This window comes from Acomys russatus, chromosome 19, assembly GCF_903995435.1.
Source record: "Acomys russatus chromosome 19, mAcoRus1.1, whole genome shotgun sequence".
Lineage (NCBI taxonomy): Eukaryota > Metazoa > Chordata > Mammalia > Rodentia > Muridae > Acomys > Acomys russatus.
Window position 1 is genome coordinate 49,355,199 of NC_067155.1, and position 17,665 is coordinate 49,372,863.

Consider the following 17,665-nt stretch of genomic DNA (forward strand, 5'->3'; position numbering starts at 1 on the left):
AGGCTTTATTGGATACACAGGTACCCGGGGCGTCCAAGTCAATGCAGGACTGGCGCGCCCTCGAGCTGGGGAATTGGTCTTTTATAGGGTCAGGAGAGCAAAAAGCGCGCGTACAGAAGCGAGAAGCATAGTTACAGGGTTCTGATTGGGTGATTCAAATGAGGCTAGATTCATCCGGGTTCAAGTCCTGGTCATGGCTGTTTTTCGGTACCAGGAAATTGGGAGGGGGAGTGGGTGGTTATCTTGGGACATCAGGGGCCTTAGGCAATACCAGGTGGCCGACCACAGACATCCTGTTTGGCAAAACATCTTGTTTTTCTCCCCTGCCCTGTCTTGCTTCACTGCCCCGTTCCCTCCCTCTTGGGGGAGGGGGGTTGAACCCTGCACTTGGTTCAGCCTTGCAAAATGGTGTTACTGCTGCTAAACTATTAATGGTGGTTTGGGGTCTTTCACCACATGAGTGGCTGGTCCCCTTAGAGGTCAGAAGAGAGCTTCAGATCTCCTGTCTGGAGTTAAGGATGGTTGTGAGCTATGATGTGGGTGCTGGGAACTGAACCTGGGTCCCCAGGATGAGCAGTAAATACTCTTAAGCACTGAGCTATCTCTCCAGACCCAGATAAATGGAATTTAGCATAGAGCGTCCATTTCATTCTAGTGACTCACAGGAAACTCAACAGCAATCCAGAGGTGGTTTCACTGTGTCACAGCCCATGGTCCCTATTGGTGTTTATAGATATTTATAAAGTTTATACTGTGTGTCTGGCATTACCCTATAATAGTAGGGTTTCAATAAGGACAGGAGCGACCAAACTCAGGCCTATAAGAAACATAATGTCCTGTGATGTGACTTATAAAATAATGGTAACAGCACTTCCCATATTTAGGCTGCTATGAGGTATTTAGGAAGGGACCTGAAAAATCCCATTAGTTGCTGGAAAAAATGGTGTTGAGTGGGGGGAAGGCTGGTCCATTCTCCACTGTGTAAATTAGGATCTGATGGAGAGGTAGGTTTTGTGCCCAAGGGTTTTTCATCTAAGTGTTTTTCCTTGTGGCTCTATTGATCAGAATTGTCCTGATCAGAATCTTGAGTATGTACATGAGGAATAAAAAGGAGCTATTTTGTCAGATTCTAGACAGGGGAAAAAAAAAAAAAATGCTGTGGTAACTTCGCTAGAGGAGCGGAAACATGAGGAAACAGACTACACAGCGATGGAAGGGTTAAGGAGATCAAGATGATGGATGTTAACTACTGTGTGGGGTGGGGGGAGGCCCACTGCCTGTCCCTCAGGGAAGGAGGACAGAGACCACGGGGGCTGTGGGGACCAGTACCAACCACAGAGAGCAGAATGAGATGTGAAGAGAGGAGCTGCCTCAGGCAGCCTGAGCTGGAGAAGCCCCCTGCCACAGCCATGGGCGGTACAAGCAGCCGGATAGAGGTGGAAATGAACGCAGGGCAGCCCTTGCAATATCCCACGGGAGGCCCAGTTCCCCGTGAGCCAGGAGGGAGGAGGAGGGGATGGAGCCGCTGGTGGACAGCAAAGGCGCGTAGAGGGCATGCCACTGAGCCACAAGATCCTCAAGCAAGCTTGTAGAAAACTGGGAGCTGAGAATCTCTTTTTCTTTTTCTTTTTTTAGACAGGGTTTTACTATGTAGCCTTGGCTGTCCTGGACTCGCTTTGTAGACCAGGCTGGCCTCGAACTCACGGAGATCCGCCTGCCTCTGCCTCCCGAGTGCTGGGATTACACAGGTGTGCAACCACGGCCGACCGGCAAGAATCTCAGCTTCCTCCAGAGTCCCTGTCGCCTTCCTCCATTCTTGCTTCTCTTGCATCTTTTTTCTCCTACAATGGTCTGGCTTCCCTCGCAGGGACAGGATGGCTGTAAACTTCATCTCCAGCTACACACCCCCACCCCAAGCAGGGGCATCTATCAAGGAATGAAGATGTTTTGCTTTTTAGGTCGCTGAACTACTGCTGGCGCATAGTGGGTGGATACAACGCCCCCACCACCACCAATCACAAGGTTGAAATGGTGTGCACAGCATCTCTGAAGCCCTCCACCAGAGAAGTGACAGCAAAAGACCTATCCCGGGGCACAGCACTTAGAGTCCTGAAACCTTGAAGCAGGCTTAGATCATAAGGAGATCCCTCAAGAATCCCTTTTTTTTTTTTTTTTTTTTTTTTTTAATTTCATTGTGTGGGGTGGGGTTGATGAGGGTTCCGTGGAAGCCAGAAGGTAGGTAGGATGCTGGATCCCTTGAAAATAGAGCTACACGTGTTTGTAAAACCCTTTATCCCGAGTGCTGAGATTCAAACCCAAGTTCTCATGAATGAGCAGCCATCTTTCCAGTCAACACTCCCCACCCCTAACGAAGTTGCCCCACCCCTCTCTAGGCTAAAATCCTCAGTACTTTACACTTCACCCACCAAGAGGGTGGCACTCTCGCCTGTGGCGCTGATCGGTTTAATATTTGAAATTAGACACACAGCTATCAAATTTCAACCTTAGGGCACGGTACAGGCATCTCAGACTACTTGGGTTAATGTTGAACATTAAAACATGTATACAATATTTTCTATGAAATCAGGTATTACTTGCGCTCTACATAAAATGAAGCTCAGAAAAACAGGGTTCGTGGTATGTGTTGTTCTCGTAGTTTGTAGAAGGCAGCACATGGCTCTCAAGCCACAGTGCGTCTACCCCTGGGAGAAAGAACACAGAAGAGTCTCTGGGTTTTCAGACTTATTTGGAAAGGCATAGATGAAAAGTCAGTAAATACCAAATGAAATGTTGACTGATTGACTAAAGCTTAAACGTACCAGCTTGACGGTTGGCCTCCTGGCATAATAATTTATCATTCATCTCCCATGTGTGTGTATGTGGGGGGGGGGGTGCAATGGTGTGGACCATGGTGACTGAATCCAGGGCATTGCATATGTCAATCAAGTCTTCTACCACTATCCCCACCCCTACCCCAGGCTTTCAGGGACTTCAGAAAACTTTTTTTTTCCCCATCGGTTTGTGATTAACTTTAACTGTCAACTTGACACAGCCTAGAGACACCTCAACTAAGGAACTGTTTGGGTCAGACTGGCCTGTGGGAAAGTCTGTGGGAGCTTGCCTTGGTACTTGATGTAGGAGGTCCAGCCCACCATGGGTGACACCATTCCTTAGGCAGGTGGTCCTGCGCTGTACAAGAAAGCTAGCCGAGTGCAAGCCTGTGAGTGAGCCCACAAGCAGCATCCCCCATACCTCCTGCTGCACTTCCATGACCATGATGCTGCTGTGTCTCTACTTGACTTCCTTCCCTGACATGGTCTGGGATTGTAAACTGAAATAAATCCTTTCCTTCCCTATGTTGCTTTCGGTGAGCAGTTGTTGTTGTTGTTGTTTTGCTTTTGTTTTTGCTTTAATCACAGCAACAGAAAGGAAATCAGAATACCATCTTTGCTGGAAGCCCTCCTCCTTCAAAGTTCTGACAGAGGATGCAATCTGGAGGTCCAGTCGTGGGGAGAAAGCAGTTTACAGTAGATCTGCCTGCTCCATCTGCACCCGGGCCCCAGGCCAGTGTTTGCCCAAGTGTGCCACTGCAGATAATGTGGGAGGAAACACAGGAGAACCTTTAAACGTCTTATCAGCTATGTATTTATCTCAAAAAAATTTTTCCAGAAATGCAATTAGTATGTAAAACAGCGACTGTCGTGGAAATGACTGCTTGCGGGCTGAGCTCAGATGAGAAGATTTGGAACAGAGGAAAACCGTGTGAAGCCAGTGGACGCGCGGGTGACAGTAACGCAGCAAAAATCACTAAGGGCCCTAGAGGGCGACTGAAAATTAGAAAACAGGAAAAAAGAAAAAAAAAGAAAAAGAAAATTAGAAAACAGGATTTGAGCTATAGGTAATTTTCCGTCTTTGAAGGCGGGGTCTTAGAGCGTAGCATCTTGTACGTTCCTTTCTGCTCTTCAAAATGCTCCCCCATGTGCGTTTTCAGTGGAACTTATAAAACTAACACCTTATGTTTTTAGAGAAAACCCAGAAGCCGTCATCAAACTAAACAAAGGCATCCAAGGTGTTATTCAGTCAGACAGATGCAGTCACAGAATCTGTGCTAGAGTTGGGGACTTTTAAAAAAAAAAGTCACTCCCAAACTTGCATTTCGGCTCTCTTATGTCCAAAAGATAATGGCTGGGGCTGGTTCTGCCTGCAATGAGTGTGTGTGTGTGTGTGTGTGTGTGAGATCTAGGTGAGTATGCATGCATGCATTCACACACGTATGTGCACACAAGCACTGGTTGTGCATTTTCTCCAGGAGAGCAGAGACCACACAGATGCAGTCAATCATATGAAGGGGCAGCAAAAAGATTATTCTCTCAAGTCTCATCTCTAAGCAGGGCATACCAGATTTCACAGCCACGAGACCCTAAATGGATCCAGAGTTAACATGTTTACTGTAAATGACACGAACAGAACAACTGTTGGTGTCAAGTGTACAGAGGTGGGGGGGGGTCAGATACACAGAAATTAATCTGGATAAAGACTTGAAAAGCATATGAGATTCTTTTAAAATATTTTTACAATTTCTCTTTTAAAATCTAAAATTATTTTGATGCAAGGAACATCATTATACACACTGGGCAATGCTGAACACACAGTTGTACGTGTCCGTGGTACATATAGCAGTCTGGAAGCCACTTGAGTTGGCATATGTTAAGGAGGGCATGCTGCAGGCAAGAATTCCTGCCCAACACACCCCACCCCATGTCAGTGTGGCAAGGTTGAGAAACGCAGAGGCAAACACTTTAAAGAAAGCGAAATCCTCGCAGATTATCAACCATCGTCAGAACTGGGGAAGTTGCTGAGCTACCTGGAAGTCAGCACTATTTGGTGGCAATGGCGCTGTCCTTAGGCTTTGTTCTCTCTTGACTCGCCCATTGTCACCCGTTCTGTACCATGTCTGTCAAGAATGCTGAGGTCCTGTCCAGCGCACGCCAACTCAGTGCGCCCATCATCCTTCTGTCCTCTTCTGATGCCATCTCTTCCTCTGGGAAGGTTGTTCTTCCAGTACCAACAATGTAGACTGGATAGTGTTCAAGCTTCCTTTCAGTTGTTGTGATAGAATACCGTAACCCAAAGCCACTCAGGAGAGGAAAGGGCTTAGCTGGCTTACACAGTCACAGCTGACCATTGAGGGGAATCAGGCAAGAGCCTGATGCTGAAACCATGGAGGAACACCGCTTGCTCGCAGGATCATGCTCAGCTATCTTTCTTATACGCCTGCCTAGGGAATGGTGCCACCCCCAGTGGGCTAAGCTCTCCCGCACCAACTGACAATCAAAGCCCACCACCGTCGCCCCCCACCCCACCCCCCTCCCGCCAACCATGCCCACAGGCCAATCTGAGCTAGGCAGTTCCTCAATGAGGCTCTCCCTCTTAGCTGTCTGTAACAGTGTCAAGCTGACAAATTAAGACCAACCAGGACAGGTGGGAACGGCAATACTTGTGCGGATCCCGGCGCTGTGACACCACGTGACAGAAATAGATCACTAAGAATGACTTAAAAGCAGCGCCGTGGCTCCCTCCGTGCACACGGGTCGGGAGTGGGGGCTGGAGGGGGGAGGGGCTGGGCCACTTAGCAACAATGAGCGCAGCTGGACACGGGATTTTGTTTTCTAAAGACCGTTCCACAACAAGTGTAACCGAGCTGAGTCCTGGGCCAGGACGTGGGAGGAACAGATAAGCCTGAAGAATCTCATATCCAGAAAGTAGGACAGAGCTTAAAGAATAATGAAGACCTGTCAAAACGGCACAGACCTCGTTGTAAAAATGGTTCCCAAAATCCAAGATATTTTAAGCATCAAAGTAAACAGGAATGGTAAAAAAGGAAAAAAAAAAAGTACCAGAGGAATCGGACTCAAAACAAAAACCTGAAACTCTACCAAGAAATGAGGTATTTGGGGGTCTCCATATATCTTTGTCATAGAAATAGGCATTGATTCAAAAGGTGGTTTAGAAGACCTCACAGCACAGAAGCCTAGAAGAAGAGATCACCTTGACGGAGTAACCAGGGTAAACATTTAAGAGGATGTGCTTACCAGAGCAGCCTGATAAATGACATCGTTGTGACAAAATACTTCACAAAAATGACATAGGGAGGGAAATGTTTATTTTGAGGTCACGGTTTGACAGGACAGCCCATTGTGGTGGGGAAGGCATGGAGGCAGGAGAGTGAGACAGCTGGTGAGGTGGCATCCACAGACAGGAAGGGGAGAGGTGAAAGCTAGGTAGGGCTCAGCTCACGCCCCCCTTTTGACACCATCCAAGACCCCAGCGTATGGGATGGTGCCACCCAGAGTGGGCAAGTCTTCCCACTTGAGGCAAACCTCCATGAAAATGCCCTCACAGACATGCCCAGAGGTTGTCTGCTAGGTGAGTCTATATTCAGTCAGGTTCACAATAAAAGTTAACTATCACAGTCATGAAAAGACCAGCCTGACCTGCAAAAGGGTTAAAGGTCATGAAACTCAAAGAAAGACTGAGAAAAGTTAAAAAAAAAAAAAAAAACATGACAAGGGTGGAGAGATGGCTCAGTGGTTAAAAGCACTAGCTGCTCTTCCACAGGATCTGGGTTCAATTCGCAGCAAGCACATTACTTCTTTACCACTTGTAACTCTAGCTCTGGGAGACAGTATGCCCTCTTCTGGCCACTGTGGGTACTGCACTTAGGTGTATATCCACATACAGGATACAGTATAGGCATAATTTTAAAAAATAATAAATGAAGAAATAAAAAGGGAACAGGACCACTAGATAGCACATGAAGTTCTGAGGCAGACTGTTACGAGGAACAGTACTGAAACCGTAGGCAGCAACACCTTGGGTCTGAGGACTGGATGGGGTATCAGAGTAATGAAATTTCCCCAATTTCAATGTTTTGTTATAGCTTTGAAAGAGACTGTCTTTTCTCTTAAGAAAAAACCAAAGCATATTTGGAGTTCCTCACAGTTCACTGCAGCTTTGGCTGCTCATGTGATGGGAGGGAGCCTCTGTGCGGTTGTGGCGAAGGACACAACTATGTGACCATGTGAATTAGGGTGGGTGGGAGGTTGCCCATCTCAGAGGCAGCTGGGATTGACTGCCTCTGGAAGTGGTGGGAATTTAGAAGAGAGGACCATTCTCGCTGGCTGGCTGTGATTTAGGAAGAAGGGAACAACCCCTTACTTCAGTGGTGACATTACCGGAGAAGCAGAAATGTGACTCAGGAGAGAAAACTGACTCTTCCTTGCCTAGAACTCAGTCCCCGAGGCCCCTCCATTAGCCAAGGCTAGCCAGGATCAGAATCAATAGCGCAGACAAGGAGGCTTGTCTTGAAGACCGGATTCACAGGAAGACAGAAGCAGCTGGGGCCAATAGCTGCCAACCAGCGGCAGGGGAGGTCCAAAGCTACAGTTCAGAATCCCAAGATTGCCTTTATGAGGCAGAGGGCCAGTCTGTTGGTATAATGAGGGCTTCACTTCCTTGGATGGGGGGCCCAGCCACATCCAAGAAATCTTCACACGTACTCAAAATCTGCCACAGCAAGCATAAAACTCTCTCTCTCTCTTTTTTTTTTAAATCACCCAACAAAACCCAGAATAATGTCTGACCAAATATCTGGGTTCTGTGGCCCAGCCACATTGACACATGAAATTAGCCATGGCAGAACTGAAGAGCCCAAGAGTTTGAAGGAGAAGTGCCTTTATTGACTGGGGGTGGGGCATTGCCTCCAAAGCTAGACTGAGACCTCATAGGCAAAGCCACTAAACACTTCTCACAGACCCAATATTCCAGGGCAGGGCCATAGCTGGAGGTGGGGGGTGGGGGTGGATGGGGAGTTGGTGAGGGGTCGGGGGAGGTGAGAAGAGGGGGAGGGGGAGGGGGGGTCCCCTGAGCAGCTGAAGGAAAGGGTGGATTCCTGCTAGGAAAGGGTGCTCTGTTAACAGGATTTTGTACATTCAAGATGAAAATGTTTGAATTTGAAGAGAAATGAAAAAAAGTCTCTGTGAGTCAATTCATTAATGAAATGGGGACCCGGGGCTGTGTACTGACCCAAAACATTTACATAAGTTGAGGGAAAAAGAACACACTGCTACTTAGAAAACCGGGGATGCTGCAGAAACCCAGGGCAGAACAGATTGCCCCAGATGGAGACTTCTCCCAGGGTATGTGTCTTTGCTTGGTGAGGACGGCAGAGGGGAGTCTTGGGGGGCTGCTTGTACGTAGCCAAGGCTTTAGGAATTCCGCTCAGAGTCCTTTGTAGTCCAGGTGGAAGAAAAGGGCAACAGGGGAGGGAAATAGGGGTCCGTCCATTCTGCAGGGAGGGGTCAGTGATAGAAGCCCAGTCCATAGCCAGAACTGGAGCCATGCCAGATAGGTGAGTCAGTGAATGAATAAACGAATGATTTCCAAAGCAAACAAAACATTCTTAAGTGGGAGATGTGCTGGGTGGTGGGGGAGTGTGTGTGCATGTGAGCCTGTGTGTGTGTGTGCGTGCACACACACATGTAGGTATATGTCTGCATACATGAAAAGGCCAGAGGTCAATCTGAGGTGTCATCCCTCAGTGATTAGACATATTTTCTTTTTGAGACAGGGTCTCTTACTGGCCTAGAAGTCACTGATCTGACCAAGCTGGCTGGCCAGCGAGGCCCAAAGATCCTCCCATCTCTGCCTTCCCTGGAACTGGGATTACAAGTGAGGGCTACCACACATGGAGTTTTCTTTGTGGGTCTGGCAGAGGGCGGCGGGGGGTGGGGGTGGGGGGGTGGGGAATCAATCTGAGGTCCTTAGGCTCCTGTGGCAAACATTTTATGGGGTGAGCCTCCCTACAGTTCATGGAGACACATATGAAGTGGCTGCTTATGCACAAACATGAAAGCCCTCCCGCCACGCCTGGGAAGGGGGCTTCTGTGCCTTGGCAATATCATTTGGCTTCTGTTCCTTCGCCAGTGGTGAGACACTTGGTTTCACCACACAGTATCTAGTCTTTTTTTTTTTTTTTAAATCATCCTTCTTTAGAGAAAGCACTTATTTTATGTATATAAATGTTTTTTGCCTGAATTGAGAGAGAGAGAGAGAGAGAGAGAGAGAGAGAGAGAGAGAGAGAGAGAGAGAGAGAGTGTGTGTGTGTGTGTGTGTGTGTGTGTGTGTGTGTGTGTGTGTGTGTGTGTGTGTGTGTGTGTGTGTAGTGCCACATGCATGTAGTACCCCACAGAAGCCAGAAGAGGGCATCAGATCCTTTGGAGTAGGAGTTACAGACTGCCAGGAGCCACCATGTGGGTGCTGGAAACTGAACCCAGGTCCTCTGCAAGAGCAGCCACTGTTCTTGACCCCTGAGCCATCTTCTCCAGCCTCAAATTTTTTGTGCATCTTTATTCCTTCCACACTCGCTGTCCTGGTGATTAGAATGGAGCTGCACTTGTGCCTCAAGCTCTAAAGACTGATCTGGCCAATCAGAAACTCTCACTCCCCGCCACATTGAAAGGCTCAAGCATGGGTCACTCCTGAAATTCCCAGTCACTTAGGAAGTCACTGTCTTTGGCCTCGGTGTGCTGTATAGAAGGAAAATAAGTATTGTGTGAATGACAGAGGCAACTGCCTGATGATAAAGACAAAGGCACTCAGCTGGGCGTGGTGGCACACGCCTTTAATCCCAGCACTTGGGAGGCTGAGGCAGGCGGATTGCTGTGAGTTCGAGGCCAGCCTGGTCTACAAAGTGAGTCTAGGACAGCCAAGGCTACACAGAGAAACCCTGTCTCAAAAAACCAAAATATAAATAAATAAATAAATAAATAAATAAATAAATAAATGCCAAGGGGCTGTAGGTTAAGTGGCAAAGCTGGGATTTTTAGCCTTTTCGGCTAGAGATGAGTAACAGCTGAATAACTCAGCGTTTATCTACCAGGTCAGCACCAGACAGGTGCAGGGAAATTGCCTTAGTAGCTAAACACAAAAGTATAGCTTCCCAAGGAAACAAAAGGATGAAACAATGTTTCCAAGGCTGATACTATTCACACTGTATGAGGTTTTGTTGTTGTTGTTGTTGTTGTTTTGTTTGTTTGTTTGTTTTGTTTTGTTTTCTGGTTTTCGTGACAGGGTCTCTCTGTGTAGCCTTGGCTGTTCCTGACCAGGCTGGCCTCGAACTCACAGCAACCTGCCTGCCTCAGCCTCCCAAAGTGCTGGGATTAAAGGCGTGTGCCACCACACCCGGCTGTTTGGTTGTTGTTGTTGTTGTTGCTGCTGCTGCTGTTGTTTTTGTTTTAATGGCTCAAGATTTCTTGTTTATTTTGTTATTGTTTTTCAAAAAGACAATCATTGCTACGGTGTAATTCACTAACAAGAGCAGAAACCAACCTGTTTGCACATGTGCATATGTGTATTAATGGATAAGGGGGCCGGCTTCAAAGTTTCTTTAGTTTGAGAACACAAGAAACCCTTATTGTCTTACAGAGTCCCTAATGGGTCACCACATGCCAAAGCAGGTGACACTATATCAACATTTTCGCAGCCAGGAGTGCACAGACAGGGTAAGGAGACACAAAGGAAAATAGATATTATAATTAAAGGCCTGGGGCGATGGTTCAGCAAAACAAACGAAAGGAGTCCGACGGCAGAGTGGATGAGAAGATTAAGGGGTGTAGCCTGAGGGCTGCTCTAGGCTTTGATGGCTCTGGAAAGTTGGTGGGGGTGAGGGTGGGGGGCGGGGCAGGTAGAGCTTAGGAAAAGAAGCAAGGAGGGTGGAAGGTGATGCATTTAAGGATTACAAAAGCCTCTCCCAACTCCCTGTGGTCTGCGACATGGGGACGCCTCTTCTGGACTGGCCCTTTCTTTTCTTTCTGATATCAAGTGCACTGTTGTGTTTGCTTCAACGTCATCTCAGGCCTTCCTGAAAACATCTGCTGTGACAAGACTGGCTTGCATGATTCTCTTTCTGGTGGCATGAACAGGGCCAATTATAACAGCAAGTGTTCTGAACTCTTCTAACTAATGTGTGATGGCTTGGTGGCCCTAGAAGACGTATCTCCTCCGAGCCTATGAGTGGAGCCTTACTTAGGAAAGGGTCCTGCAGATGCAGTTACAGGGTGAGAATTGCAAACACCCTGGAACAGGGTGGACCTTGCATTCAATGCCAAGTAGCCTTATAAAAAAGGGGGGTGAGGGTGGGGCAGGAGGGCTAGAGGGGTGTGATGGGGATGCGGGGACTGGAGAGAGAGCTCAGTTAGTACAGCGTTTGCTTTGCAAGCATGAGGACCCCAGTTTGCTCTCTGAAACCCATAACAAAGCTAGATGTGGCAGTCTCTGCTTGCTTTTGCGGTGCCAGGGAGGCAGAGACAGGGGTTCATCTCTGCGGTTTCCCTGCCCAGTCAGCCTAACCTAATTGGTGAGTCCCAGGCCAAGTGAGGTCATGTCACACAATACAATGTAAAAGTCACCCGAGGAATGATACCTCAGCTTGACCCCACTACCACTTCCTCCCTACACACACAGAGGAGAGAGGACCCACCCAGAAGTCAGGCATGGGAACAGAGAGGCTAAGAAGGCGATGATGGGACCACAAGCCAAGGAAAACACAGAAGCTACCAGAAGCTGCAAGAGTCAAGAAAGCATCCTCCTTAGGCACTCAGGAAAATGAACATGGCCCTGCAGGTACCATGATTTGGGACTCTGGACTCTGAGCGCGAGCTGATTCTTTACCTTAGGCTGTAGGTTAAGTGGCACAGAAGCCGCCTGCTGTGTGGTGTCTTGTCATGCCAGCCCTAGGAGAAGGATGCTAACACATCTCTATCCTGAAGTTCTAGGAAGTCGATCTGACCCTTCATATGATAAAAATCTGAGGCGCAGAAGAACTGTGCTGATGGTAATGGCCACGCCCATACTGTAGAGTGGGAAGAACAGTGTCTATGGATTTTGCTTATAGCATCTGCTATAAGGACCCACTCCGTCCTAGTAACAAGTTTCTACAGTTTGCTGAGGGATTCTATTGGTGACTGTCAAGGTCAGTCCAGATCTGAGGGTCTTCATCCCCAGAAATCTACACCCTTAGCTAGAGATAAAAATCACTGAAAATGACCACAGCCCCCACTGTATCTAAGCGATGGTGCTCTCCCCACCCTGACCCTGACCCCACCCCCGTGGGAGGCAGATATGACTGACAGCCATGGGGATCCTACATCAGACTGCATGCTGTGCCTAGGAGGCCTCCAGATTACTGTGGGGCCATCAGGTTGCGCACTCCTAACTGCTGTCTTTTCTGAGGCCTGAGACACAGATGTGTCTGCGTCTAGCAGCCTGCGTTCTCTGAGCAGTTCCTCCAGGAATGGGCAGAACTGAGGCTCAGAAGGAAGCTGCCCTCTCAGGACCACGGAGTCTGACCCCAATTAGCCTGTGAGTGACACTTCTCCACACGGATCACAGGACGCGCATCTTACGTAGGGAAGACATCAAATCCTTTGGTGGCTTTGGGATTCCAACCACTTCAGAGTCCTAACGTATCGCTAACGGCTGTCACAGGGAAAAAGGATGTGTGGACTTTGCAAAAGATGGAATGAATATGCCGGTCTCTGAAGTGTAGTATAACTTGTTCTCTTGGAAATTTTGCTAACTCAGACTGGAGTATTGACCTTCCTCATCTCCTGGAGGCAGCAACTTCTAAATCCCCAGGGTGTTTAAACAAGAGAACTGAATAAGGGTAGGAGACACAATAGAAACCTACAGGGACAGGGGCGCCAGGACAGCAGTGTCCAAAGTGCCTGCTCAGAAACAAGTGCGAGCCGATTAAGTGTGGTTTTTTTTTTCATTCTCCTAAGAAATTATATACCAACAATCTTTAATCAACAATTCTCTCGGTGGCACCTAGCATGAAAGAGTGCGTTACACTTAAAAAATGATTTTGTGTAGAGGGAAAAAAAATACTGGAAATATACTCTTTTAAGATTGGTATAAAACCCGTGGAGCAGTAATAATGCAGCTTGAATATAAGCTTTGATGAATTAAAGACGCATTTTGTAAACCTTGGGGCAATGGTTAAAACTGAACAGGAAGCACAAACGAGCCCATAGAGGAGATGAAACGGCATCACAGAAAGTGCCTAACCCTAAAGCAGAAAAGGGCATGGGAAAAATAAGGAGCAGAAGGAACACGGAGCGAAACCGTGTGCACGGTGTCAGCTCCTAATGTAAACACGCAGACAAATTACATTACATATAAATGGTATAAAGATGTTGATTAAAAGAAAGAGATTAGCACACTGGATTAAACAAAGGAAACCCAACTATATGTTCTTTGTAAACCATCAGCAGTAAATATAAAAGACAGTGATTTGGGGCTGGAGACATGGATCAATAGTTAAGAACACAGACTGTTCTTCCAGAGGACCTGGATTCAATTCCCAGCACGGACGTGGCAACTCACAACCTCCTCTAGCCACAGTTCCAAGGGCTCTAACGTCCTCTTCTGGCCTCTGAGGGCACTGAACTTACACACACTCACTGGCCCCAGCGTCTAGAGATTCTTGTGACCTTGGCTTAGGGGGATGAATGTCTACATTTGCCACCAAAAGCACAACTGTTAGGAGAATTTCTCATTAAAATTTAAAATCTGATTTTCTTAGGACAACTAGAGAGAAACAACTTCCAGACACAGTTTGATGAGGACTTATGTCCAGAACACAGAAACTGCCCGAAAAGTCATCAGTAAGAAAGTAAAACAACCAAAATCCTAAAGTGGGTACATAGTATTTGAAAAGGTCATTTCACCAAAGGAGATGCACAGATGACCATGAAACCCAAGGACACTCCACTTCATCTGGCAGGAAAACGAAGATAAACAAAACAAAAACAAAGAAGTAAATAAAACATAAAATGTAAAAAAAAAAGATCCTAAAGAAAAGACAGTGAGATTGCACAGCATGTAAGGGACCTAGCTTGCAGCCAAGCCTCACAATCTGAGTTCTGCCTCCAGAATCTACAAGGTGGGAAAGAGGGAACCTACCCCTCTGGGTTGCCCTCTGACCTCCACATGTATGCACTTCCACATGTACATGCACACACTGAGAGAAAAGAGTTTTAAAAATCCCAAAGAAGCTGGGCGGTGGGGGCATACACCTTTAATCACAGCACTTAGGAGGCAGAGGCAGGCGGATCTTTGTGAGTTCAAGGCCAGGGAGTCCAGGACACGTAGGGTTACACAGAGAAACTCTGCCTTGAAAAAAGAAAACAAAAACAAAACAAACAAAAATAAAACCAACTAACCAAAAAAAAAAAAAAAAAAAAATCCTAAAAATGTCCTACTTGGCTACTGGAATAGGCAGACAAAAAGAAAAAAACAAACAAACAGCGGTGACACCGAGTGCCACAGATCGTACAAAATGATCCTGGTCGAGAGGGAACAAAATGGCAAAGTTCCCGAATCACTCAGCAGCACCCCAAGGCCTAGGAGGAACAAATGCACAAATGCATGCCACCCAAAAACCTGTCTGTGAATATTCACAACTTTTTTCATAGCCGACAAAAGCTGGAGTCCTTCAGATAGCCTTCATCTGAGGAACAATGCTGAATGATGGGTGGGAGAGAGTGGATGGAGCTCCTGGTCCTCACTGAAAGCATGGCCGTGGGCAGGGGAGAACAGTCCTTTTCACCCCAGGTCCCCCTAAGCACAGAGCGCTAAGAAGCCAAAGAACTGTTTTGTTTTTAACTTCATTCCTTCAGTGGCCAACAGTGTGCTCCATGCACCTTGGCATAGCTTGCAGCCCACACGTACACTTCCTCTGTCCTCCCGGCCATGTGCACATCACTGTTAACTGTGGCCCTTCAAACAGGTTCCAGTGAGCTGGAATCCACAGCCCAGTCTAATCTTCCCTGGGGCCCCACACCTGATCAGAAGTCACAACTACCCTCCAGAGGATCTCAGCCCACAGCCCCTTTCACCAGGGGTTGAGGGGTGACAGGTGCAGCCTGTGTCTCAGCTCAAGCCAGGCTTAGGGAGAGTGCTCCCTTTCAATGCTCTCTCCTATTTCTGGAAACTCCTGAGAATAATTACGTTTTCTGCAAACCCCAATGTGTTGCAAAGCTTCAGAATTAACAGTCAAAAGCACACAACTCGGTTGGTTGCTGACGACTGGACGTATTTCCAAGGTTCCAAAAACCCACACAGCGACCCTTGTATAGACAAAGTCCCTGGTGGCATGGTTGTTCTTTTTTAAACACAGTGGGAATTTAAACAACGGTAAGAAGGTGTTCGTTTCTAGAAAACATCCTGTGGAGGAGCTGGGAGATGGCTCAGTGGTAGAAGTATGCACGTGCCTGCAAGGGGACCTGAATCCCCGACTCAGAAAACAGAAAAGCTGGGCAGGTGGAGCAGCTGCCTTCCCAGGCTGAGGAGGCAGTGGTGGGCAAGTCAGGGGCACGCAGGGTGGAAGGAAGGCTTGGCCTAATGAGCTAGTTCCCGGCAAAATGAAAGTCCCTGTCTCAAAAATAAATAAATAAATAAATAAATAAATAAAACAAAGTGGAGACCGACTGCATTAGACAGTGAGAGTTGATCTCCTGCCTCTGGACACAGGTGGGAGCACACACCCGCTTGCCCACGCATGCGACATCTTACAGAGTAAACACCAGTCTGATTTACGAAACAGTGGGATGAACCGCAGCTTTTATCTGCGCTGCAAAGTGGAAACACATTTGGCAGACGAGGCCAGACCCAACCTTAGGAGCCCCACGCAGTGAAGCCTATCAAATCCAGGTGCCTTAGGGAGGAGGCGAGTGGGGTGGAAGGGGGGAGCGCAGCTTTGCATCACATGGTCGTTCCCAGCCCCGCAATCTCCCAACATGCCAGCCCCACCCCAGCGCCTTCAATTTGCCAGCCCAGGGTCTACACCGGCCACTGCAATTACAGCCATTGCTTGATCTGAAGCGAAATCTGAGTCTCTCTTTCTAACTGCCCATTAAGCCATTTTGGTGATCAGAATCCGCGGGGAGGTGTGCGCTGAGAGCAACCTCTGGGCTAATAGCAGAATACAGGTAAAGGCTCCTGAATTTCTGCTCTTTGGGGAGGGGGAGCCCACTCCTAATCCTCTGAGGGGGTTCCCCTCTGGGGAAACGGGACCCACTGGAGGGGAGCACGTACGTGCTTGGCAGGCTTGACTGGGAAATGCTCCTGGAGTAAGGGACATTCCCCGGTTTCACATGGTGGAGTAAGGACTTTTGTAAAGCAAATTCTACTTTTTAACGCCAACTGACAACTTGTCTCCCCGGGCAGGAAGCAGAGCAGGAAAGAGGTCTTAACATCCGAAGGGGGCCTGATTAGAGAAAATCCTCAAGCCAGTCCCTGTCAGTGGCTGAGCTCGAACCTGTCTGTCTGCGGGAAGACGCAGGACTCTATGGAACATCCTGTTTTAATCCACAGCACGCGAGAACACGGCTAAGGCGCCCCACCGCGACCGCACCCCAGGGCTCCTGGACCCTGAGTGCCTAAAGCTAGTGGCTCCGGTTTTCCAACTGCCGACCGGGCTCACAGAGGAGTCAGAACACGACTTAGCGACCGTAGCAGCAGCGAGCGCTCTGGTTAAGCCTGCGTCAGCCGGTTTGCACAAGTCTCCAGAAACCTGCAGAGTCCTGGTTCCCATGGCCCCGAGCAAAGAGCCTAAGTGGGAGCCTCGCGACAGAGTCGCTTCCAATGCCACCGCTTGGTCTAATGTAGGGCAGAAAGTGCCAGGTTTCTCCAAAGCTGGGGAAGGGGCCGCGGGGAAACCGTGGTTCTCCTCGCGCCCCCGCAGCTGCACGGAGTTCGGGGCGCGCAGCCCAGTGTAGAACTTAGGGTGCAGCAAAGACCCCGAGTCCGGCAGCCACGCCCCCCCTTCCCGCTCTCCCGGAGGGAGGCAGCTGGGCTTCTGGGTGGGTTGCCGCGGCGGATCCCTAGCCGCGGCTCTATCGCTTGCAGCTGCGGCCCGGGGCACGCTGTCTCGGCAGCTAGCTGCTGTTAAGTGGAACCCGGAGCTCTCGCCACCCCCTCCCTCCTCTCCACCTGCGCCCTCGACTGCCTCGCAGCCGGCTACGGGGACCCCGCGATCTCCGCCAGCGCCCGCTTACCTTGGCCCAGCAGCGCGGCCAGCACCAGGCTCAGCGCCCCGTACCGCGCTGCCCGCCTTGGGGCCTCGCCCTCGCAGCGCATCGTGGCCGCTGTCACGCCACCCATCGCCAGCCCGGGGCCCACGCCGGCTGCCCCATGCCCGGGGCCACCCCCGGCAGCACTCTGGCTCCCGCAGCAGCTCGTGAACCGGTCGAGACAACTTTTCTCAGGCTGCAACCGCGGTCCTACTGATCCCGCCTCCCAGGCCCGCCCACTTCGGACCCGCCCACTACACTCTCCAGATCCGCCCACCTCCGGCCCCGCCCGCGGCCGGATGGATGAAGGATGCCAGAGCGCCGGAACGGCCGCAGGCGCTCAAGCCATGGGACCCATACCAACAGAGGGAACGAAGATACTTGTGGACTTGAATCCTCTCCTACCCCCAGGGGATCTCCCGCCTAGCAACCTCTTGCTGCCCGCCAGGCAGGATGGAGCTGGAACCTTGTTTCTTGCGTCTCGCCACCTCCCACAGTCACCGCTAGGTCTCCGGGTCATCGTTCCCCGA

At 49.1% G+C, this 17,665-nt stretch overlaps 1 protein-coding gene across 1 annotated transcript in view; it reads right to left on the reverse strand.

Annotated features, from left to right (window-relative positions):
- Tmem132c (transmembrane protein 132C) overlaps positions 1-17,340 on the reverse strand; it is a 300,746-nt gene extending 283,406 nt beyond the window's left edge. The window contains exon 1 of the mRNA XM_051161419.1: positions 17,121-17,340. Coding sequence (XP_051017376.1) covers positions 17,121-17,226 — 106 coding nt within the window. The 5' untranslated portion in view covers positions 17,227-17,340. The remainder of the gene's footprint in view (positions 1-17,120) is intronic.
- Positions 17,341-17,665: the final 325 nt, after the last annotated feature.